Source organism: Astyanax mexicanus, chromosome 10, assembly GCF_023375975.1.
Source record: "Astyanax mexicanus isolate ESR-SI-001 chromosome 10, AstMex3_surface, whole genome shotgun sequence".
Classification (NCBI taxonomy): Eukaryota; Metazoa; Chordata; class Actinopteri; order Characiformes; family Acestrorhamphidae; genus Astyanax; species Astyanax mexicanus.
The window spans coordinates 28,959,251-28,985,392 of record NC_064417.1 but is presented as its reverse complement, the minus strand read 5'-3'; the positions used below and the strand labels follow the sequence as shown (position 1 = coordinate 28,985,392).

Below are 26,142 nucleotides of genomic sequence, written 5' to 3'. Positions count from 1 at the left end.
GTAACTTACATAAATCAGACAAGCTAAACTAATGACCTTGACATTCACAGTCACATGCAGTGTCAAACTAACCTATAGCTAGCATTTAGCATCATCAAACAATTGTTTTTACTCTATCATCCACAATTTCCTTTATAACTATTTTTAACACCATAAATTCGACATGAACTATGAAGTTACCAAAAAAAACGAAGTCTAATAATATTAACAAAGGAATACATACAAGTGATGCCTCTGCTGGGGCAAATAAGTCCAAATTTCTTTGGGAGGCCTTCTTACAGCACAATAACCTCAGCTTGCCTTGCTGCAACTAACTTCCTCCCTCCCACTTCCTGTTTCTAACTCTGACGACATACGTCAAAATAAAAGTCTACATTGCTGTTACATTAATTGCACATAAAATAAAAGTCCCAAAATGTTTTATATCTGCCTGAAGGCAGCACACTTATTGTAAAGTGTTCCAAATAACCCCTATTGAGAGAAATTGGGTATTTATTCTTGTGCTTAATTAGGTGCTTAATTTATTCTTATATTTCACCATTTACATCTAACTAACTATAGTTTAAAAAAACAGTAATTAAAATAACAGGCAATAAATACAGCATATATTCATTGGAAGGTCTCAAGTTCATATTATATTTCCAGTCACAACATTTATCAGAGTTTTAAAGAAATTATCACAAATTTCCTTTCGCTGTTTAACTGTTTTTACTCAGCTCTATCAGTGTCAATTACTGTGAATCTCTGTAATCAATTTACTTTTTGACTTTCAGCTTTGTTGTAACTTGCTAAATATTTTCCATTATGTTTCATTTTTATAAATATATAATATTCAAATAAAGTGATTAAATACAATAAACTGAAGCTTTAATTTCGTGAACAATGTGGGTGGAAGCTCCTGTGGTGCTGGAGCTCCTCCTTCTACCAATGACGTCTTTGTGTACATATATGTACAGTAGAATTTAATCCCCACCAAAAAAAAAAAAACAGTACAATTTTTGGAATGACAAAAGTGGACCTTTTTGGAAGGTGTGAGTCTCGTTGCATCCGGCGTAAAACTAACACATAATTTCAGAAAAAGAACATCATACTGAAAGTAAAACATGGTGGTGGAGTGTGATGGTCTGAGACTGCTTTGCTGCTTCAGGGCCTGGACAACTTGCTGTAATAGATGGAACCAGGAATCCGGCCATCAGTTTGTGACCTCAAGCTCAGACGTACTTGGGTTCTGCAGCAGGACAATGACCCGAAGCACACAAACAAGTCCCCCTTTAAATGTCTAAAAAAAAAAAAGATTTTGGATCGTCCTAGTCAAAGTCTGACTGAGATGTTGTGAATGATTTTAAACATGATGTTCATGTTCAACCCTCCAATATGTCTAAATTAAAACAAAATTCCTCAAATTCGTTTTCTTTGTCTGATACTAAAGTTTTGTTTGAAAAAAAACAAAAAGGAGAAAATATTTTTTCACCTCTGCACCATGCTTAATGTCAGGCCTGATGTGTGGAAAAGCAGAACTGTGTTTTCTGGACTGATGAAATTGAGTTGAGGGTGAAGATTATTACAGCAATGCTACAATTTCTGTCTCCAGTAATTTTGTCTGAACAGTTTAAAGCAAATGCATCATGTCAGTGGGCACCTTTGCTTCTGACTGAGGCCTTTTGTGGTTTTTGCAGTGTTGCTGGTTTACACATACTGCCGCTGAAGTGTTTTTGATGCTGTTTTTGTGCAGACCGCTCTGACCACCCTGATCGAGCTTCTGAGATAAAACAGCCTCCCTCCCACTCATCAAAGTTTCCACAGGATGCTCAGTTATTTCTGGCCAGGGTGAACCACAGCATCGCTTCTTCAGACCAAGTTTACAAAAGCAGAAGTGCACTGTACAAATCTGCAGAGTTTTAAAATATGTGTACAAAAATAAAATCAGCTCTCTGACTTTTACCCACATCTCAGTCAGTTCACTTCTGCTTTCACCAGAAAAGAAGAAGAAGAACAGATCAGAAGTGGCTTTTGTTGAAATTGAATGTTATTCCTGTGAGACTCTACAAAGACAGTCCTAACACACTGTAATGCATTCATAATGCATTCAAATATGGGATTCGTTTCCCAAAAGTTTTTTACCTGCCATTTTACCTAAAAAACTTCAGGTGCGGAAAAAAAGTTCCTTTAAAGAAATTAAAGACACTCTGGATCTGCGCACAAAAAGCACAGTGTTTCCAATATAATCATCAGTGGCACTGAAAAAAGTCAATAATGGATGTATTTTTCATTTTCTTTTTCCATTTACACTAAAGCCAACACCAACAAAAATAAAATCTTCAGCTTGAGTGTGACACTGTAATGCTTCTTAGTTCAGTTATAAGCATTAATGTAGTGTAATATTTTAATCCATGGTAGTTTTATATTTTTAATCTCTGGTTCAACATCAGAACGGCCATTTTGATGTATTATTTATGCAATAAACTACCTGTTTAAGTAGATATTTAACATTTATTATTTAACATTGGATTTTAGGTTATTAAATAATAATAAAAAGCACAACATTTTTACATGATATATGTTTGTTCATGTATACATGAACTGAATCTCTATATCCTCTATCCATATCAGCTACTCGACACCATTTAATGATCTTTATAAACCGTATTTAGAGATCATAGAAATATCATTATATGGTGTTGAAGAGCTGAAATGGTGTTATAAAGAGATATATATCTATACATTCTCTTTAAATTGTAAATAAATTCATCAGTTTTTAGAGAACACTACTTAAATTGGGATTAAAACATAAATATAATGAGGTGAAACTCATGTCTAACACATGTTTATTTCTGATCCATAAGTAAATCCACTGACTGGTGTGAATTAAAATAATGTGTTTTTTATTTGCTTTTTTTTTTTTTTAGAGCAGATGTTGATATCCCTGATTTAAACTAACATGATATGATATGATTATGTAAAAAAAACTTTCGATAAAATAAAACACTAAAAAGTTTCTTCTGAACTTCAAATATTAATTTATTAAATATAAACTCTTGTATTTGATCAAATTATTTACATTCTTTATTTAGAAACCTAAAGAGCACAATAACATGAAATAAAAACAAAAAACAAACCAAACATCACAAAAAAAATGAACAATTTGATTTGAATATTATTTTTCCACAAATAAGGTTTCAATATAAACATTTAATTTCAATAGAAACCGCTTGGAATTGAATTAAGCAGTTCATTTTTAAATTCTACCTTTTGACATGCTGCTTAAATTTAAATCTATATAAAGCTTAAATGAGGTTAAATTCATGATATTAATAAATCAAACATCTCCTATTGTTAAAAGTTAATGAACACATGGCTATTTACAGGCCAAACAGAAAAAGAAAATACAATAAAAATACCTCATAAAACAAATCAGAAAGTATGAAATAAAAATAATACATTTAAATTCAAACACAATATGTGTACCTGCATGTAAATATGGTAATAGATTTACTCTTAATACTGTACAATGTTTTTTTTTTCTATTTAATATATGTTGGTCTGTCTAATATCTATATATCTACAGTACAGGCCAAAAGTTTGGACACATCATTTCATTCAATGTGTTTTCTTAATTTTCAGGACTATTTAAATTGTAGATTCACACTGAAGGCTATCTATCTATCTATCTATCTATCTATTTTGTCTGTCTGTAAAGACTGTAATACTAAGCTCTAGTAGATCTAATGTTTTGGACGGTGAGTGGTGGATCTGACTTGAGAGTAGACCAGTTCCTCCGGTTCCTCTCTCCTCCGTCTCTCTTCTCGTTTAGGTTTCTTCTCTTTAAACTGAACTGAAGCGTAATTCAGACTATCAGCATTCTGGTCCTGCTGAGAGAGACGTAAAAATTCAGGATTTGATCCCTTACTTTTACTAGAGCACAAAGCAGAGCTTATGTATAACTATCTCTTTTTTTTTCTTTATTTATCAAATGTAAATCTGATATCCTTACATTGTGTTCACACTCCATGATACATAGGCAACAGAATATTCAAAGCTGAAATTGTCTTTCATCTACTTCTATTGAGGTATTATATATATATATTTTGTATCGATTGTATAATTCTCTTTAACCCTTGTGTGGTGTTCATATTTTTGTTACTCGTTTCTTTTGTTACTTGTATTTAATTCAGCAAAATTAAGCAATTTTACATAAAAATGCTTTACACATGCTTGCTTCACCTAAATTGCAAGCAATATAAACAGCTTACATGGTTAATATTTGTTAATACATTTCTTTCAAAAAGTGCTCCTCTTTTTTTATTAGTTTTTTAATAAAATGTAAAAGAAAATGAATTAAACTCAAGATATGAGTAGAAAATTAGTTTAGTTTCAAATTTACAAATGAAGCAATGTTTATTAGCCCTTGGCCAAACATACTGTATGTAATATAAATGGTAGGGGGGGGGGGGGGGGGTGTACAGTGTGTGTTAATCGAAAATGTGTTTTGATATATGTTTTTCACAAAAAATTAGCCAATGCCAATGAGTTTGATTTAGCAAAAATATTTGCTATATTTGATGAAAAATGAAAACGGGTCCCACAGACCCGAACACCACACAAGGGTTAAAAAAAAATTGCAGATATTTTGGAGATACATTTAAATAAGTCCAGTGAAAGTCAGCATTCAATTCCAATCCCTCACACTATAATAAAACATTGGAGATTTAACCGGTGTCAGCAGGATTACTGCATTGATGGCTTAATTAGTGCAGCATCAGTATTTTCTAGAAGGTGGGTTAATTTATTGGGAAATAGAAATTGTTTGATTCTGATTAATAATGAAATTCAGTATTCTACAAAAATACAGATTTAATAACAAACCAGGGGTGTGTTTCACAAAAGCGATCCATCTTAGTGAATAACAAGAAAACTAACGCATGATGTGGGAAAAGAACAAGCCAGTTGTGTGAGTTATTTAATGATCAATCTTAAGAACCAGTTAACAAAGTAAGCTATAAGCTAAAGACAAGTGATTTCATTAGTGTGTAATATAATATAATATAATATAAACAACCACAGAAATAATGGTTATTGGTATGTAAAATGTCATTTTCTTCCGCATCTCTGGTGTTTAAGGTGCTGAACTGCAAGCAGAAGCCACTTAAGTAAGTGAATAAAGCTTGAATAAGCAGTGAATACATAATTTACAAATGTCTAATTAAAGCTGTATTGAGCAAAGAACAAGATGTTAATAAGCCACTAATTTGTGTTCCTTAAAAAAGTGTTAACATTTATATCTCCTCGATATGCTAATTACACATGGCAATGCAATTTGCTTATTTATTCACTATTTATATTTCTCAGTTAATTCCACACCTTTTCAGCTACATTTGTAAAAAATCCAACATGACAAAATAATTCTGCTTAACTAAGCTTCTAATCAGTATTATCTCATAATTACGAGAAGCACAGAGAATAGTAACCTATATAAAGAGTACCTGACTGAAAGCGTTCTCCACCACAGCGCCCGGCTGAAGTTTCCCTGTAGAGCAGAAAGAAGATAAAGACAGTGATGGAATATTATTTCAGATACAGTATGTCTGATTTAAGTAAATCTAATCTACTGTAGTTATTGTATTATAAGTGATTCTTACCAGCACATGGCCCGGTTCTCTTCAGCTTCAAAATGATGATGGCCTGAGCACAGATTACAACCACACACACTCCTGAAAACACCCCGAGAGCGACTACCAGTACACCTGTAGTACAACTGTTCCCCTTGTCTGTAATAGAACATACATCACAATAACAGTCAGCAGGAACTTCAGATATTAATTATAGATCATAATTAAGTTACGATTGTACATGAAGTGTCACATCCACTGTTCACTAATCACTACCCACACTCGTGTATAATACATTTAAAAAAATCTATATATTTCTTTTGCTTATTGTTCTGTATTTGGAGTTCATATCAAATTGTTACTTCATTCTTTTTGACCCACATGTTCTGTCAAATCTGTTCACATAAATATATCATAATTAAACCTTTATCAACTTTTACATCAACAATAAAAGTAGAAAATAAAACATAAATGACCTGCTTGTGCACCTTCACAGCTTGAACGAGCAGGTCAGAAGCTCTGCATCATTAAAATAGCAATCAACCAAAGTGTATCTCAAAGGGAATGGCAGATGACACACTGATTGTTTTATTTCATGTTAAGCCCAAAACAAACTCAAGATTAACATAGAAAATTAAGACATGCCTTTTGTGCACTTGGAGCTACACAGGGCGTTTTTATTTGTTTGTTTGTTTTCACATTGACACGCCCTAAATCAAGTTGCTTTGTGCACAATTGAAGGCTTGCCAATGGATTGCTTAAATAATAGTGTTATTAGGCTAAACTTAATCTTAACAGCTACAAACAAATCTTGCTGTTTTACTTCCTCACACACTTCAACTGGGTGCCAGGGTTACGGACAGGGTTGCCAGGTCCAACAGAAATATCCAGCCCAGTCAGTTAGTCTAAAACCGGCCATTTAGAACCTTAAACTAGGCTAAAGTATCTGTCACACATTTGAGACAAATGGGAAAACAACTATGGGTGTACGACTTAGTATTTTGTTTATAAGGGATTTATTATGAGTATTTCTATTTATTTAAAAATCATTAATAATACTGTAGCATTAGTGTTGTTTTAGTTCTTTTTAAAGCTCACCTTCCGTCGTTTTTTCTTTCATTTTAAAATGTCTAGTTGTGGTCTCTAGTATGAATGAATGACATGTGAGCTGTTTTTGTAAAAAAAAAGTGCTCAGGTGTCTCTGTATAGCTCTTTTTTAATGGACTGTTTTAGGGGTGTGTCCAAAATGACCAGATTCCAGCTTTGCTCATGAATATTCATACATGCAAACAGCATGCAAATATCTCTCCTCTGATTGGCTAGGAGCACTGCGACGCCCCTCCACCGCTCTGCCGCTCACTGCCTCCCACCTCCTAACTGATGAGCGGTGATGTTGCGTCGCTTCAGCTCCGCCTCTGGGAGTTTCTCGAGCCAAGGTGGGCTGGTCTGTGAGTTTCTGCCTACGTAGGCAGAAAGATAATTCAAAATTCACCCGTTTTTCGGAGGGGGGGAGGGGGGATTTCTTTGCTTAGCTCCTGCAGACAATGGGGGCTGCAAAACAGTTTAATGTGCAGGTGTACACATTCAACTCGGAGAGACCTACTGTATTCCACAAAAAACAAGAAAAATCGGATTTTCACGGAAGGTGAGCTTTAACAGTTTTATATTCCAGAGTAGAACATTTAATAGCAACATAATTAGCAAAAAAACTTTTACTTACTCATTTTTGTTCTTGACCCTCAAACATTTTTTTCACCTTGTGATTTCTGTTTACATTGTGATTTCTCTCTCTCTCTCTCTCTCTCTCTAAAGTAGGCAAAAAAAAAACACTCCACCACCTCTTTTTTGCCCGCAACTGGGTTTTCAAACAAGGCCAATTTGGCGGGAAAACCACAAACCTGGCAACTCTGGTTAAAGACTGTATTAGCGCGGCCTCTGGTATCAGAACATTCTATAGGATGTGGAGCAAAAATTACATAAAGAGTATGGAAAAAAATACTATCACTGACAACTTCAATTTACTTGGTCTTTTACTATCCAATACAGTTTCTCCTTTTGTAAGGAAACATGTAGGGCACCACATCACATTACACATTTCACTGGTGGGGCACTTCTTTACTAAAGAGGCACCACCCTGGTCACCGCATCATGCTTTCATACACACATTCCATGAACAGATTCCAATTTTCTCTACTGGATAGAGCATGCTTTGGGACACTGTCTCATAGACAGGAGCAGAAAACACTTTATAACTGCACCATTTTTTATTTGAGAAGCAGAAAGACACTCACTTATTCAGATACACTATCAAATTATTCATGATCTCAGCACATAATCATCATTTATTACAGAAAGGGGCAGCCTAGAAGGGGCTTAATCACTTTTTCCCCACACACAGAGCAGCGAGTACAGCAGTTTGTATCGTTTTTGCCCCAGTAGAGGGTACTTTAGAGCATGGAGGCACTAGGGCAGAGGCTTTTGTGCCAGACCACATCCAACCTAATCCACAACCCAAACCTCATCTCTCTATTGCATCTGCCTGTAATTATCACTGACAATTTAACTTTTTTCTTAGTTATTGACAGAATTTGAAGTTTTTATGAATGTGTTGTTTAGCAGCAAAATATCATATACTGATTTTACTATTTCACTTATTTCAGTTGCAAAACCATCATTTGCTTCATAAAAGACCGCTATCACTTTGAACTCCTGAGTCACTGCTTAGACCTAATAAAATTCCCTAGAACTCTCCTCACTAACAGTGAGTAAGTGAATGTGTGTGTGCTTATTTAGTAGTAAAATCTTACTTATTTCTACTGTTGTTCCATTTCCAACGATGATCCTTCCACAGGTCTCCACAGCGCAGTAGTAAGTTGCAGCATGGTGGTTGTTGGGGATGTTGGTGGAGAAGTTGTACACACTGCTGTGTTTAGGAGAGCTGATCTCACACTGACGGCTGCTGTTGCTGCTGCTGCTGCTGTTGTGATGAGTGAAGATGATTTCAGGAAAGGATGATCCTGCAGCAGATCTGATCCAGAACACTCTCAGTTCTGCTGATCTGATCTCAGAGAGAACCGTACACTGAAGATTCACTGCTTCTCCTGGAGGAACCGACTGCAGTGCTGGAGTCTGGAGAACTGAGATGTTTGAAGGATCTGGTTAATAAAACATAGACAGTATTAGATTTTTTTTTCCTTCTGATAAAGACGGAACTGATAACTATTTAAACATACTGTATGTGCTGTAGCTTTACTGATAGAATTTAGGATAATGTTTTAATTATGATTAACTCTTCTATGATGTTATGTTTGATCTATTTCAAAGGATATATAGAAAGATTTTTTTTTAATTATCAAAGATTTTTTTATATAATATTTTGGTACATCTTAGCTTATAACCATAGCTGGTATCAATTAATTTAATGATTATGTAAATGATAAATAGATTTTTAAATAAAGAAGAAAATAATTGTTTACTGTTAGAATCGTTATAATTGTTTACTGTTGTAAGAGATACAAATTTGATTATATATACATTAATTACAATAGTAAATATGTTAATTAACAGTATTTATTGCATTATGTCTGAACTAATGCAACTGACAGTAGTTGAGACCTTATTATTCATTATAACATTTCTAACAAGTGTCATAATTCATTATTATTTACATTCTTAAGCATTCAAATGTAGTAATGTTTAATAATATCTTAACGGGTGTAAATTGATACTTAGTTGAGACATTACTTAATAATTTCACAATGTTTATTACTATAAACGTACTGCTATTTGTGACATTTATGTTACAGTGTTACTGTTTGTCTTCCTTATCAGTCTTAATTCAAAGTTCTAGTAACTGTGATAATTGTGCAGAGGGAGGACATATATCACATACAATAATGAGATAATATAAGTAAAATAACAGATTAACTAAAAAAAGAGGCAGAGAGTGGGAAACTCGCCCCTGAACCCGGCAATAGAACATCACAGAGGGGTCAATAATAATAAACTAAAAAATAAAATAATATTTACATATTTAGGTGATTCACCATAGTCAGAATATTAAAGGCAAAATCAGAAACAGTATATTTACCCGACACAGCTAAGAAAGTTCCAGTAGAAAAGTTCACAGATTTCTCGCTAATCGATCCACAGAAGTACATTCCTTCATCTTCTTTCTGAACCTCTTTAATACTGAGAGAAAGCCCACTGCCAACTTCCTTCAACTCAAATCCTGATTTTGAGTCTTTAAACGGATTTTGAAGCTCATGTTGCTTATCTTTGAGCTTAAATCCCACTTCCTGTGGTTTGTGCTCCAGTCTGTACTTAAACCAGTATGCAACTTTAGACTTATCTATAAGTGCAGATGTGCAGTTTAGAGTAACCGATTTTCCAACTTTAACTGAGACAACCGACGGTTCTGTATTTCCTACAGTTTCAGCAGAACCTGAAACACCAAATACAATTACATTAAATTTCAGTTAAAAGTAAAACAATAATGAACAATAACTGGAAAAAGTTCTGCTGAAGGTTTTTCACTTACATATTTCGTAGAGAATCAAGAATATAATCCCAGCTCGAGCCATCCTCAACAATAACAACCGCTATAACCTGGTGGAAAAGTCTTAAAGAAAGCGAGCGAGCTGAAATAGTCTGGTGAGCACATGGAACAAACCTCATTGGCTGATAAAAGTCACAGGGCTCTTTCTTTCTGCTTCATTTGAATGACCACAAGAAGCTGCCACATCTCTTAAATAGCATTTTTTTTCTCATGAATAGTTTAATTTCCTGATAAACTGAGCCACAGTCCAGCATGCAATAACTAAGTAACTGAAACTGAAGTTTCTGTAGTAATATCTCTCCAGAAAATACAAATACATTTACATGTATTTAATGTAGCAAATTGAAACAATAACAATAATAAAAATGATCCAAAATAATATTTAAGCAATTCAACTTCCACCAGTTTTATTGGAAAGGTCTGAAGTGAACATTATTTATTGTGTAATCAATCATATTTGGAAAAGTTCTAAAAAGTAATATTTTCAATGATTGTTCTTCCCTGCAGGTCAGGGGTGGGTTTCCCAAAAGCTTTTTCCCAAAAGCACAGAACTTATCCTTAGATGGTCAAGCGAGAAATATATTGAGCACACTCTCTCTCTTTCTCTCTAGTTTAGAATATATGTTTTTGGTAAATTAGTGAAAAAGTAATGATCTGAGATGACAACATATGAATCATTTTATATTCTTATGTATGATTATAATTATTACTATCATTGTTATTTATGGGGTTAGGGAACCTGGGCCTGTAATATCTAAAAACAGAAGCAGCTGAACCAAACTCACTAGTGGGATTTTTTTTTTTTTTTTGAGCAAGTAAAAAATATTTTTAATTGAACTACATCTATAAATCATAAAAAAACAATATTGTGAAGCATTAAATATCTCACACAGTGCAGTGATGTCACATAATATGTACAGGTTTCATTGAATTTATTTATATACAAAACGGCGGTTGTTTAAATGTGTAACCATTTTGATCATATCAGAATAAATTAACTCATAACTGTTTATTTTTGGTGAGTACAAATTAATATGACTTGGGAGGAGGAACCCTCAAAAAGAAGTGTGTTGTGTGTGTTGGGGGTCTACATTTTTGGAAATATATAAAAGTTATTATAATATATAAAAGTATCATTAAAAGTCACTGAGTATTGAAATCATTATGTTAGCATATTACAGGTTAACAAAAACCTGCATACACATCATTTACAATTAAAATTAAAATTATTTTATATATAATTTACAACCCTAGTTTCAAGTTAGGCCTGTGTGGGATAAAAAGTGAATAATTCTAAATAAAAGGATTTGCAAATCTCATAGAGTCATATTTTATTCACAACAGACGATAGAACACAACAGATGCTCAAAAAGAAACAATTTACCATTTCATGAAAAATGTAATTTACAGCTTTATAGCAGTAACATATGAACACAGTTAGACCCAATTAGGAGAGTGACATTAAACCACTTCAATACCAGTCAGAGAGGAATAATTCAAAATCAAAATTTTAGCTATCAGCACATTCCTCTAAATAACATTTGGGTATTACAAATATGAACATATATATAGCATACTGAAAAATCGGGCACAGAATAAAGTAGCCCCCTAAATAGGCCCCATAGGTTTCCAAATCAGCCCACATAGAACACCACTGGATCAACAACCAACATGTTTTTATTTTGATAATAATAAAAAATAAAAACATTTATTAAAAAAAAGAGATAAGTAAGATTTAAAATAAATTAGTATATGATTCACATTAAAAAGTAAAAGCAAATATAAAAACAGGTATATATAATATATAATAGAGTGAATGGTGTGGCCATACAGAAAACTAATACATGGCCATATGCAGCATGTGAAGACATATAATCCTTTCTGTTACATGTGCAAATATGGCTGCATATCAGCTTAATATACATATGTGATATAAACAAATTCATATGTGTGCTAACAATATGAATAAACATCAATTGTAATACATTTATAGTACATTTATCATCATTGTTTTACACTTTTTTTTTATAATTTTTGCCAGAATACTCACATAATATGATTGATATTTACGTCTAATTAGAAAATTGGCTAATGTATAAAATAAGGCACATAACTTACATATTCCAGTGTATGAAAAGTAAGTAAATCACTGCTGTCAAACAAAAACCTTCTATCACTATTTTTCATACTGGCAGTTGCTCTTAAAATTATGCATTAAATTGTTTATCGATCCCATGGAAGAGATACTACATCTACATACACTACCAGTCAAAAGTTTGGACACACATTTTCCATACATTGTAAATGAATACTGATGTTATCCAGACTATGAAGGAACACATAATGAATCATCTACAGTATTAAACATAAAAATGTTAAACAAACAAAAAAACTCAGTGAGGCATTTAGATGCTCTTATCTGGGATGCTGTTAACTTGCGGTTTCTGATGCTGGTAACTCTGATTAACTAATCCTGTGCAACAGAGGTAACTCCTGGTCTTTCTTTTCCTGGGGTGGTACCAGTTTCATCACAATGTTTTTGATGGTCTTTACGACTGCACTTGAGGATACTTTCAATTTTGAAATTTTTTATTTTATTTTTCTTTACTTAGTGGAGAAGTTCTTGCCATAATATGGATTAAAACATTACTCAAATAGGGCTATTTACTGTTCACTTTTTTTAGATGCTACTAATGATCATAGAGGACACTATATTTGTAGTTCTATTATTACAATCTGTTTCTTTGAATACTTTATTATTATTCTCCTTTCACCCTGTTCTTCAATGATTAGGACCCCACAGCAGAGACCACCACAGAGCAGCTATTATTGGGTGGTGGGTCATTCTGATCTGATCTGATAAGATGCAGTGTTTATTCTTAGGTGGAGTCTAGTTGTTTTCTAATGAAGTCTCAGTTCTGATGAAGTGTGATCACAGCTTTAGTTTAACCAACTGACCTTTTGCTTTTTTCACACAGATATTAATAAAATATCCATAATGTCCATGTGGGCGTACCATCAGACACCATCAGTCTGATCACACCCTCTGACATTGTGGCCTCATATCACACTCTCATATCAGTCACCATAATGTATTCCAGTTCACAGTGCACGCTGTTTCCACTCGTCACTCTCGGCTGCTTGGCAGCGTAGGTCCGCTCTGCAGCAGCGAGGTCCTGTGAAAACAAGTGGAAAGGGTTAAAAAGTGAAAGTTAAAACTATTGTTCTAAACAAGATCCTGAATATCCTTTACCTTTATTCTAACCCTGTCCTGTGTATTTTCAGTAGTTTCCCTCTCTAATACATCACCTTCTGCTCAATAATAGATCAGTTGTAATGAAAGCAGGGGAAACACTGAAATGTGCAGGACAGGGCTAGATTTTTTTTTTATTAAAGCAATAGAGAACAGCCGTACCTGATTGGGGATTAGTTCTACTGCTGACTCTGAAAAGAACAGAAAATGACAGTTTTAAAATTACACAACATAACATGCTTTAAATAAAACATCACACAAAAAGTATAGAAGTTTGTGTTTGGTACATTTACAGCTCTGAAAAAAAAAACAATAAAAATGATAAGTTTCTATCATTTTACCAAATTAAAACCTTCTGGAATATAATCAAGAGGAAGATGGATTATCACAAGCCATCAAACCAAGCTGAACTGCTTACATTTTTGCACCAGGAGTGGCATAAAGTTATCAAAACCAGTGTGTAAGACTGGTGGAGGAGAATGTGCCAAGATGCATGAAAACTGTATTTAAAAAGAGTGTTATTCCACCAAATATTGATTTCTGAACTCTTAAAACTTTATGAATATGTAATTGTTTTCTTTGCAGTATTTGAGGTCTGAAAGCTCTGCATCTTTTTTGTTTTTCAGCCATTTCTCATTTTTTGCAAATAAATGCTCTAAATGACAATATTTTTATTTAGAATTTGGGAGATTTTTTGTCCAGAGTTTATAGAATAAAACAACAATGTTCATTTTACTCAAACATAAACCTATAAATAGCAAAATCAGAGAAACTGATTTAAAAACTGAAGTGGTCTCTTTTTTCCCAGAGCTGTATATTTATTTGTTGTAACAAAGCTTATTGGCAATAAATCTAATAGTGTTGGGAAGCCACATTTGTAAGGAACATGTATTTAAGGGATGAGCAGCAGAGCTTAGAATGTTGATTGCGCCCATTAAAAATGAGCCAAATCCTTTTTTCCAATGTCAACAGCTTATTCTGATATTAACTCATTTGGTGTTTAACAGTGATCTTGGCTCTCGTCTTCGCTGGTCTTCAGTTTGGAGATACTGGTACTAGACCTCACTCCAAATAATGCCATAACTTGGTTTTGGGGAACACCAGCTTGAAGTTGCCCTATAGCACAAGCCCTATCCAGATCAGTCAAACATGACATGCCCACTTTTTGAGCAGACACCTACTGTAGCACTGTAGCAGAGCCCATGCTCACAGGTACCTGGAGGAACCACAAGCTCAAAACAAGTGTCAACAGCAACACCTGAATAAGCAGTTGGGCATTGAAAGAGAGGATTTAGCATTTTTATAGTGGGTGCAACCCACATATTCTGCTCTGCTGCTCATACTACAAATACATGTTCCTCACACTTGTAGCTCCATTTTAAAAAAAATTAACAGGCTTTCCAACGGTATAAGATGTGTTGCCAAGATGCATTTATACAACAAATAAATACTACTGGTGTCAATCGATTAAACAATTTAATCGATTAATCACAACAAAATTATGTAAGTAACTGCGATTAATCACAATTTTTATAATGAATATTTAAATGTAAATAAAAGCAATTATATGTATATTAGTGGTTTCAATTAAAATAATAGTATATACTAGTATGTTTGAGGGGAGATAAAATCAATGCAGGGTGCTGGAATAAAGAATGCATGATAAATTGGACTGTAAATGTCTCAGCTTGTTTGTAAGGATTTATGAATTCGAACTTAATTTGATGAGTATAAAAATCTCAGCGAGGAGGAGCAGAACAGAAGCGCGGATCTAGATCTGTGTGTGTATGTATGTGCATGTGTGTGTGTGTATGTGCGTGCGTGTGTGTGTGTGAGAGAGAGTAATGGAAAAAAGTAATGGAAATTAAAGGTAAAAACATCTTTAGATAGGGCCTAAAGGAGGTCAAAGGGAAAAAATAGGATAGAGGAGTGAAGGAGGGGAAGAAGGAAATGATACACTATACAGTGATGTAAAAAAGTTTGTGCACCCCTGATCATTTTCATGATTTTCCTTTATAAATCATTGGTTGTTCAGATTAGCAATTTCAGTTAAATATATCATATAGCAGAAGAACACAATAATATTTGAAAAGTGAAATGAAGTTTATAGAATTTACAGAAATTCTTTAAACAAAATTAGGCAGTGCATAAATTTGGGCACCCCAACACAAAAATTACATCAATATGTAGTAGATCCTCCTTTTGCAGAAATAACAGCCCCTAAACCATGATGTTGAACAGTCTTGCCACTCTTGCAAGGCACCTTAAAATAATAACTTGGTTATGTATACTTTGTATGTTGTTGCCCACATGATTCTGAGCAGAACAGGCACATACCAGATCTTGTAGAACCTCTGGAAGAAGAACAGATGAATATGTTTTACCTTAAAAAATACAATGAGAGAACATCTGTTAGAGGTTGAACAACACAAGAAAACTAAAGACCTTTCTTTGCATCTGAGTAAACTCACCACTGCAGATCCCTCTCTTCCAGCTCCAGAAGGTCAGAGTGATGTTCCAGAATAAACTCAAACCCAGAGCCAGACTGAGGATCACAACCAGAACAGAATGATCAGAGGGTTCTGGAAAAAAAGGAGCGTAATTTGCACACAAATTGATATAAATTATATACAGCTCTTGAAAAAATAAGATACCACTTAAAAATGATGAGTTTCTTTGATTTTACCAAACTGAAAACCTCTGGAATATAATCAAGAGGAAGATAGGTGATCACAAGCCACCAAATCAAGCTGAACTGCTTAAAGTTTTGCACCAGTAGTGGCAAAAAGTTATCCAAAAGCAGAGTGTAAGACTGGTGGAGCAGAACAGTAGAGATAAGCAAGGTATCTACACCCTGGACTTGCCTTCCCTGTACTGCGGTTGGGTGTATGGAACTGGGTGCCTAGTGAGCCAGCAATAGTTGGCTCTCTTCCTCCGGGGGTAGTCCTCTGCTCCTCGGTCCTTTCCTGGCCCTTCCCCGACTCCTACTCAGTCTAACATCGCATTACACATACAAACTCATCATACAGCTTACACACATCATATTACACATAGGGTTTTGGGGGGCAGGTGCTCCCTGCTCCTCAATTTTATTTCGCATTTTAGGGCCTTTGGGGGGGCAGTGTGGTTGGGTGCTGTTATTCAGTTCTCATATTACAGCTGTCCCTCCAATTTTAATAGCACTGTAGCTTTCATTCATTCTTCTCATTATACACATTCATATCACTGCAACATGCTGGGTGGGGGGAGGAGGGGGGTCAGGTCTTCTCACACCCTGGTTTCGTGCACCCTGCCTGGGGTGTGGGTCGGGTGGTTGTTCGGGGCCGGGTTGGCTGCTTCCCTAGGTTGCCGCTGGCTCGGTACTGGTGCCCGCATGCCCGCATTAGGTGTTAATGTATGTTCTGTGTGTGTGACTGGTGTGCGTGACTGGTGTGTGTGACTGGTCTGTGAGTGAATGTGCACGTGTGCGACGGGTGTATGTGTGACGGATGTGTGTGTGACGGGTGTGTGAATGTGCAAGTGTGCGTGAACAGTTGGTCCTGGGTTTGGGGCTGACTGAGCATGGACACCTGTGGGACATGGTTGCGGAGGGCGGGTTTTTGCCCTCCCTACCGCTCCACGCTGCTCTCCGCCGATCGTCACTGCCGTTCCTGGGGGGGTGGGTGTCCGTGGGTCCCTGGGTGTGTGGCCGGATGCCCTAATGTGGTCTCTGGCCCGCCCCCTTGGTGGCCGTGGCCTGGGGGTGGCTTGGGCCCCTTTGGCGTGGGGGGGGGGGCCTGCCGGGTGTCGGGCTGTTCCCGGGTGCTGGGGATCTCGGGGGCCACATGCTCGGCTCGTGCAGGGGGTGCTGGCCTGCCGGGGGGGGTGGGCTGCTCGCTTCCTTTGGCTCTCTGGACTCTTGCTCGTTGCCATGGGGGCTTCGTCTGGAGTCTCCCCCGTCCTCATCTGGGGTGTGCACATGGTTACCATCGGGATGTGTGGCCGCGGGTCTTCTGGGCTCCTAATGGGCTGTGGATGGTCTGGGTCCACTGGGTTCTTCCCTATCTGCCTCTGGATCGCAGGGGCATGGTGGCGGTTTCTTGCCTCCATTGTGGTAGGCATTTCATGACATAATCCGTAACACATGACATATTTTTGCAAAAAACAATAGAATAGAAGTAACTGTGCGTGTGTGTGTATGTATTTATGTGTATGTATTAATATGTATGTATATTTATGTATGTGTGTATATGTATAAGCATATGTATAGTTAGATATGTGAGTATGTGTATGTATGTATGTTTGTTTATTTTATGTTTATTTTATTATTATTATTATTATTTTGTTTGTTTGTTTGTTTGTTTTTTGTTTAGTTTTTTTTTTTTTTTTCTTTTCTTTTTCTTCTTCTTGTACCCCCCTCCTGTACCTCAGACTCCGATCCTTCCAAGCCTGAACTCCCACAACTATATCCACACAAAATATATATTTATATATATAAAAAAAATAAAAAATAATAATAAAATATATATATATAAAAAGGAATAATAATAATAAAAAATAAAATAGATAAATAAATAAATAAAAACAAAGTATTAATTGTCCTCCGAAGAGGGGGGGTGGTGGTTGGGCTAAAAAAAAAAAAAAAAAAAAAAAAAAAAAAAACAATGACATGATCAGAGTTTTCCACTGGCCAAACATGTTCACCATCCATTCTTCTAATAGATAATCTATTTCCTAGGCCTCATGTTTTTCGTTTGATACAGTTCTCAGACCCTCTAATGTTCTACTGACTGACCTGTCCGGGTTAGTGTTGTTTGGAATGAAAGTACAATAACTATCCCCACCAACTCCCAATGTATTTTGCTTGTGTGTGTTCGGTAAAATTTAACATTTATGCTTTGATTAGTAGCTGTTGATAAACCGAGGTCACTATCATTTTAAGTCACTTGCTAATCTTGTGAGGTTGTGTTATATTGAAAATTACAGAATGTACAGGGTTCAGCTTAATTTTAATAAAAATGTTAATAATTCAGTTTAATTTAATTGGTATTGTACCTTGTGTAACCCAGAGTTCAAATTCAAAGTGTTTTTATTCAGTAATGCCTTAATAAAGGTTGCAGCGTTAATCCTTTTCTGTTATTATTTTATATATATTTCATTGTTGTTTCATTGTTTATATTGCTTTTGGTCCAAGCACCTGCTTTTTAGTTCAAAAAAAAAAAAAAAGAGATACCCAAGGTACAATACAGTATTACTCCAGTAAAAGTAGATAGTGACTTGTACAAATGTGATCACATTAATATGTACTTAAGTGTCATAATTAAGTAAAAGTACTACAATCATGTATATATTTCTGTTAACTATAACAAAATTGTGGTGAAATTTTATACTGTTGCACTGATACTGAACTGCACATTTGCACTGAATTGTTATAGTATAACTAACAGGTCAAAACAAGTCCGAAACTTTCTTTTTAAGTTTCCTTTTTATGTGCATAAGTCAAAGAAAATGGCATATTCTGTATAAGTTGTGGAGTAAAAGGTAGGATATTTGAGATATGTTGAGATATTTCAGGATATTTAAGTTAAAGTAAAATTTTAAATAGAAATTTGGAATACTTTAGATACCAGATAAAAGTAAAGATACAATAATAAATATACTTAATTGCAGTTTTAAAACAAATTAATAATTTGTTGCTTTGTTACCGTCCACCACTCAAAATGATTTTGACATATTGGCCTATTGTCTTTATATGAAATCCAAAAATATTGCAACAAAATATGACATAATTTTTCATGTTTTTTTGCCAATTTAATGTAGCTATAATATAATGCTTAAATAAAAAATAAAAAAGCTTACTTGAGCATATTGTTGTCCCGTTCCCGATGATGATCCTCCCACAGGTCTCCACAGCGCAGTAGTAAGTTGCAGCATGGTGGTTGTTGGGGATGTTGGTGGAGAAGTTGTACACACTGCTGTGTTTAGAGCTGATCTCACACTGACGGCTGCTGCTGCTGCTGCTGCTGCTGCTGCTGCTGCTGTTGCTGTTGGTGTGATGAGTGAAGATGATTTCAGGAAAGGATGATCCTGCAGCAGATCTGATCCAGAACACTCTCAGTTCTGCTGATCTGATCTCAGAGAGAACCGTACACTGAAGATTCACTGCTTCTCCTGGAGGAACCGACTGCAGTGCTGGAGTCTGGAGAACTGAGATGTCTGAAGGATCTGGTTAATAAAACATAGACAGTCTGAGATTTTTTTTCCTTCTGATAAAGACAGAACTGATAACTATTTAAACATACTGTATGTGCTGTAGCTTTACTGATAGAATTTAGGATAATTTTGTGATTATGATTAACTCTTCTATTATGTTATGTTTGATCTATTTCAAAGGATATATAGAAAGATTTTTTTTAATTATCAAAGATTTTTTTATGTAATATTTTGGTACATCTTAGCTTATAACCATAGCTTGTATCAATTCATTTAATGATTATGTAAATGATAAATAGATTTTTAAATAAAGAAGAAAATAATTGTTTACTGTTAGAATCGTTATAATTGTTTACTGTTGTAAGAGATACAAATTTGATTATATATACATTAATTACAATAGTAAATATGTTAATTAACAGTATTTATTGCATTATGTCTGAACTAATGCAACTGACAGTAGTTGAGACATTATTAATCATTATAACATTTCTAACAAGTGTCGTAATTCATTATTATTTACATTCTTAAGCATTCAAATGTAGTAATGTTTAATAATATCTTAACGGGTGTAAATTGATAATTAGTTGAGACATTACTTCATAATTTCACAATGTTTATTACTATAAAACACTGCTATTTGTGACATTTATGTTACAGTGTTACTGTTTGTCTTACTTATCAGTCTTAATTTAAAGTTGTAGTAACTGTGATAATTGTGCAGAGGGAGGACATATATCACATACAATAATGAGATAATATAAATAAAATAACAGATAAACTAAAAGAGGCAGAGAGGGGGAAACTTGCCTCTGAACCCAGCAATAGAACATCAAAGAGGGGTCAATAATAATAAACTAAAACATAAAATAATATTTACATATTTAAGTGATTCACCATAGTCAGAATATTAAAGGCAAAATCAGAAACAGTATATTTACCCGACACAGCTAAGAAAGTTCCAGTAGAAAAGGTCACAGAACTCTGTTCAACCGATCCACAGAAGTACATTCCTTCATCTTCTTTCTGAACCTGTTTAATACTGAGAGAAACCCCACCACCAACTTCCTTCAACTCAAATCCTGATTTTGAGTCATTAAACGGATTTTGAAGAAAATAATCCTTTCCATTGAGCTTCAATCCCACTTCCTGTGGTTTGTGCTCCAGTCTGAGCTTAAACCAGTATGCAGGTTTAGAATTATCTATAAGTGCAGATGTGCAGTTTAGAGTAACCGATTCTCCAACTTCAACTGAGACAATCAATGGTTCTGTATTTCCTACAATTTCAGCAGAACCTGAAACATCAAATACAATTACATTAAATTTCAGTTAAAAGTAAATCAATAATGAACAATAACTGGAAAAAGTTCTGCTGAAGGTTTTTCACTTACATATTTCATAGAGAATCAAGAATATAATCCCAGCTCGAGCCATCCTCAACAATAACAACCGCTATAACCTGGTGAAAAAGTCTTAAAGGAGGCGAGCGAGCTGAAATAGTCTGGTGAGCACATGGAACAAACCTCATTGGCTGATAAAAGTCACAGGGTTCTTTCTTTCTGCTTCATTTGAATGACCACAAGAAGCTGCTGCATCTCTTAAATAGCATTTTTTTCTCATGAATAGTTTTAGTTCCTGATAAACTGAGCCACAGTCCAGCATGCAATAACTAAGTAACTGAAACTGAAGTTTCTGTAGTAATATCTCTCCAGAAAATACAAATACATTTACATTTATTTAATGTAGCAAATTGAAACAACAACAATAATAAAAATGATCCAAAATAATATGAGTGAACATTATTTATTATAATTACAATTGGATATAATTGGAAAAGTTCTAAAAAGTAATATTTTTAATTGTTTCCCCTTCCCTTCCCAAAAACACTGAATTTATCCTTAGATGGTCAAGCGAGGAATATATTGAGCACTCTCTTTCTCTCTCTCTCTCTCTCTCTCTCTAGTTTCAAAAATATGTTTTTGGTAAATTAATAAAATAAGTAATAATCTGAGATGACGACATATGAAACATTTGTTATACTTAAATATGTTTATACTTATTTTTTTAATTATGGGGTGAGGTATCCTGGGCCTGAAATCTACAAACCGAAGCAGCTGAAAATATTTCTGACTGATACCAATGTTACATCTATAAACACAATAATATATAGTTTATACACACAAAATATTTTTACATAGTTGTCTAAACATGTGAAACCATTTTCATCACATTTGAATGAATATTTAACTCATTACTGTTTATTTTTTGTGTGTACAAATTAATATAACTGGGGTAGATTAGAAGTAAAAGGGACCCCCAAAAATAAGTGTGTGTTAAGCTCCTATATTTTTGGACATTACCTTGTTAACTGGTAATAACACAGTAATACCTCATACTGTATTTATTCTGAAAAAATATATAATATATAAAAGTATCTTTAAAAGTCACTGAGTATTGAAATCATTATGTTAGCATATTACAGGTGGACGAAATCCCACATACCCATCATTTAAAATCAAATTTCAATTATCTTACATATAATTTACAACCCCAGTTCCAAAAAAGTTGGGACTGTGTGGGAAAAAAATGAATACTTACAAATAAAAGGATTTGCAAATGTCATAGTCATATTTTATTCACAACAGATCATAGAACACATATCAATGTTGTAAAAGAAACATTTTACCATTTCATGAAAAACATAATTTACAGCTTCATAGCAGTAAGATATGAACACAGTTAGACCCATTTAAAGATGAGAGAGACATTAGAGACATTCTTCTGTACCAGTCAGAGAGGAATAATTCAAAATCTAAATTTCTGCTATCAGCAAATTCCTCTAAATAATATTTGGGTATTACAAATATAAAAGTATATACAGCATATTGAGAAATCAGGCACAGAACAACAGTTTCTAAATAGGCACAGATATTACTTCACTGGAGTAACAACCAAAAGCATTTATTTAAAAATAACAAAAAGAGGTCAGTGAGTTTTAAAATAAATTATTATATGATTCACATTAAAAAGTAAAAACAAATATAAAATATAAAAAACAGGTTTATATATATGAAAGATGGCAAAAACCTTGTATCTCTATTTTTTATACTGACATTTGCTTTTGAAATTATGTGTGAAATTGTTTATCAATCCCATGGAAGAGATACTACATCTACATACAGTACCAGTCAAAAGTTTGGACACACATTTTCCATACATTGTAAATGAATACTGAAGTTATCCAGACTATGAAGGAACACATAATGAATCATCTACAGTATTAAACCTAAAAATGTTAAACAAACAAAAATACTCATTTAGGTGGCTCTTACAGTATCTGGGATGCTGTTAACTTGCGGTTTCTGATGCTGGTAACTCTGATGAACTTATCCTGTGCAACAGAGATAACTCTTGGTCTTTCTTTTCCAGGGGTGGTCCTGATGAGTGCCAGTTTCATCATACCGTATTTTTCGGACTATAAGGCGCACCGTATTATAAGGCGCACGATGAGTGAACGGTCTATTTTTAGTGTTAGTCCATACACAAGGCGCACTGGATTATAAGGCGCACTAAATGAAACTTTATTTATATCAGTAACAATAACTCTGAGCAATAAATCCTTCACAATATCTGTGAAAAATAACAACATCTCTGAGCAATAAATCAACAAGCACAGCAAGTACGTATTACTCCGCGAGGCTCCTGACAACGGTAGCCGCAACGCTCCGACAGACCATAATATTATGTTGAAGCACAGCAAGTACGTATTACTCCGCGACGCTCCTGACAACGGTAGCCGCAACGCTCCGACAGACCATAATATTATGTTGAAGCACAGCAAGTACCGCATTACTTCGCGAGGCTTCTGACTATAATAGCGTGTTGTGCCGAATTCGGTGAATAAAACGGTTTTAAAACAGAGATAAAGATTGGATAAGTTTCATTTCTGGATGAAGTGATTTCCAGCGCTGTTTGGATATAACTGTGGATTACAGGAGACTGGATTGATGGATTCTCTTTAGTCTGGACGCGTTTTGAAGGTAGGACCTGTGGCTGAGCGCGGGTGTGTGTTCGGGGGGTGGCGGCAGTGACCGGAGGTTACCCCAGGACAAAAGGAGAGCCTTTTATTACTGGAAACATGCGCTCTGACGCAGCTCTAATTCATGAAACATACATCCTACAGTAAAAGCACAGTTCTGGAATCCGGAGAGCCAGACGGTTCGAATGGTGTATGACATGACCGCATTCGATGAAATATGGACGAACGATAAACGCAAATATGAGAGTTATGAATTATTAAAATCATAACCAAGGCATATTTCGCCCTAAATATTTATTTTCTGAAAGGATATTCCGCTAAATAGGCTAAATAGCTCAAAAGCAGAGATTCTAAGCTTTAAAATGGTATATTGGATGTCTATATTGAACCTGTAACTGTTCATAACTATTCAGAAACACAGCCAGTTATGAAATATTAAATATTTCTGGCCCGCCGGTGGGCCAGCGCGTGTTAAGAGGTTAACTTTACTTAGAAGTGGGCGCTAAAAAGAAACAGTTTGTGCTATTACCCCAGAACGGGTGGAAAGGAAAGTTTACCGGCACCTTGTTCTGGCCACGGAGCTACAGTGGAAACTAGCTACCCTGAACCACAGCCGAGAGGCAGTACGGCAGTCAAAGGTAACCGCGCGCTAGCCCAAGAGGGGGATCTTTTTCTGGCGTGGGTGAGGAATTCTGCACAACAGAGCGCCGTGTACCACATAAAAATTGAGGTCAGTAAACACAAGCAAAATCCATACACAAGGCGCACTGCATTATAAGGCGCAATGACGATTTTTGGGAAAAAATAAGTATTTTAAGTGCGCCTTATAGCCCGAAAAATACGGTAATATTTTTGATGGTCTTTGTGACTGCACTTAAGGATCCTTTAAAATTTGAATTTTTTTTATAGGATTGACTAACCCTCATTTCTTAAAATAATTATTTTCCTTTACTTAGTGGAGAAGTTATTGCCATAATATGGATTAAAACATTACTCAAATAGGGCTATTTACTGTTCACTTTTTAAGATGCTACTAATGATCATAGAGGACACTATATTTGTAACTCACTAGTTCACTAACTAGATTACTAGATAACTCACTAGTTCACTGACCAGGTAACTCACTAGTTCACTAACTAGATTAATAGATAACTCACTAGTTCACTGACCAGGTAACTCACTAGTTCACTAACTAGATAACTCACTAGTTCACTGACCAGGTAACTCACTAGTTCACTAACTAGGTAACTAGATAACTCACTAGCTCACTGACTAGGTAACTAGATAACTCACTTGTTCACTGACCAGGTAACTAGCCAACTCACTAGCTTACTGGTAACTAGATAACTCACTACCTAACTGACTAGATAACTAGCTAACTCACTAGCTAACTGACTAGATAACCTGCTAACTCACTAGTTTACTGACCAGGTAACTAGCTAACTCACTAGTTCGCTGACAAGGTAAATCACTAGTTTATGAACTAGGTAACTAGCTAACTCACTAGCTAGAAGAATGTAAGATGTATTTTTGGTGTAATGCACTGAGAATGCTTAAATGAACTTAACCTTGTCTTTAGGTTGCTGCACAGTCACATTTTTCTCACACTTCACCCACATGCATGCATCATATCAGACACCATCAGTGCGATCTCAAGCGTGCCTTTTACCTACATCTGCTGCAATCAAATAGGGAAGATAGCTAAGGGTGTGAGATGTGAGCAGAAATGGAACTTCTCTTTTTTGAGTAGACAATGTTCTCAGAATGTTTTTTATTAATGCTGGTGATTTCTTGTAAGGTCTATTTTTTGCAGCTCATCCTAACCTTTTCCTCACAAGACATTTCCAGTTATACTAATTCCATTTTGGTTATATTTTCCTATATTACTCAGTATTGATCAAATGAAGTGCAAATGTTTAATATTCAATATTTAAAACAGCAAAGGTTTTAATGGATTGTTCTACAATTCTACAGCAGGGGATCTCAACATTTTGTAACACACAACCCACCCTATTTTAGCAAATCATTTACATAGTCCATTTTCTTTCATTGTGGTTGTTGGTTACATTTTCTGTAGTAACTCATAACAGAATCAGAATGCATCATCAGATATTAGGAAACATGCTTTTGAATGGGTTTTAGCACAGGCAGCTATTAAGCTTCAGCCAATATATATATATATAGATGTACAGTATTTTTTTGTTTGAATTAGAAATCTGTGTGAAATTTTTGCCTCAGAAATGTCCCACTGGCTTCCCCCCAGTCCCATTTCCACTGGCTATTTTTCTGGTGAGCAGGTAATCACTAAGCTTCAGTATGGTTGCTAACCATACAGTTGCTTTACCACGACCACTAGTATAGTAGAGATGGGCATTTTTTTACATTAAAAACTTATATAATCGCTGATTAGCTTTCGAATAAGACTTGTCATTGCTTGTTTTTGTGTGTCAGTCTGGCAACCTGTGCGATCTTTGTGTCTGGGGAGTAGCAGGTG

At 35.0% G+C, this 26,142-nt stretch overlaps 1 protein-coding gene across 10 annotated transcripts in view; it reads right to left on the bottom strand.

Annotated features, from left to right (window-relative positions):
- Positions 1 to 26,142, bottom strand: part of LOC111197366 (uncharacterized) — a 125,185-nt gene that overhangs the window by 48,504 nt on the left and 50,539 nt on the right. For 2 of the 10 annotated variants that reach the window (XM_049484289.1, XM_049484290.1), the window contains exon 3: positions 19,256 to 19,621. The exons of 1 other annotated variant lie outside the window; for it this stretch is intronic. In XM_049484289.1, the coding sequence (XP_049340246.1) occupies positions 19,256 to 19,621 (366 nt within the window). Of the gene's footprint in view, positions 1 to 3,088; positions 3,870 to 5,480; positions 5,525 to 5,636; positions 5,766 to 8,413; positions 8,762 to 9,696; positions 10,051 to 10,146; positions 10,324 to 15,754; positions 15,802 to 15,888; positions 16,000 to 19,255; positions 19,622 to 21,000; positions 21,138 to 26,142 lie in introns of those variants that run through there. 7 more of the 10 variants (XM_049484285.1, XM_049484288.1, XM_049484286.1 and 4 more) reach the window with 7 other exon arrangements.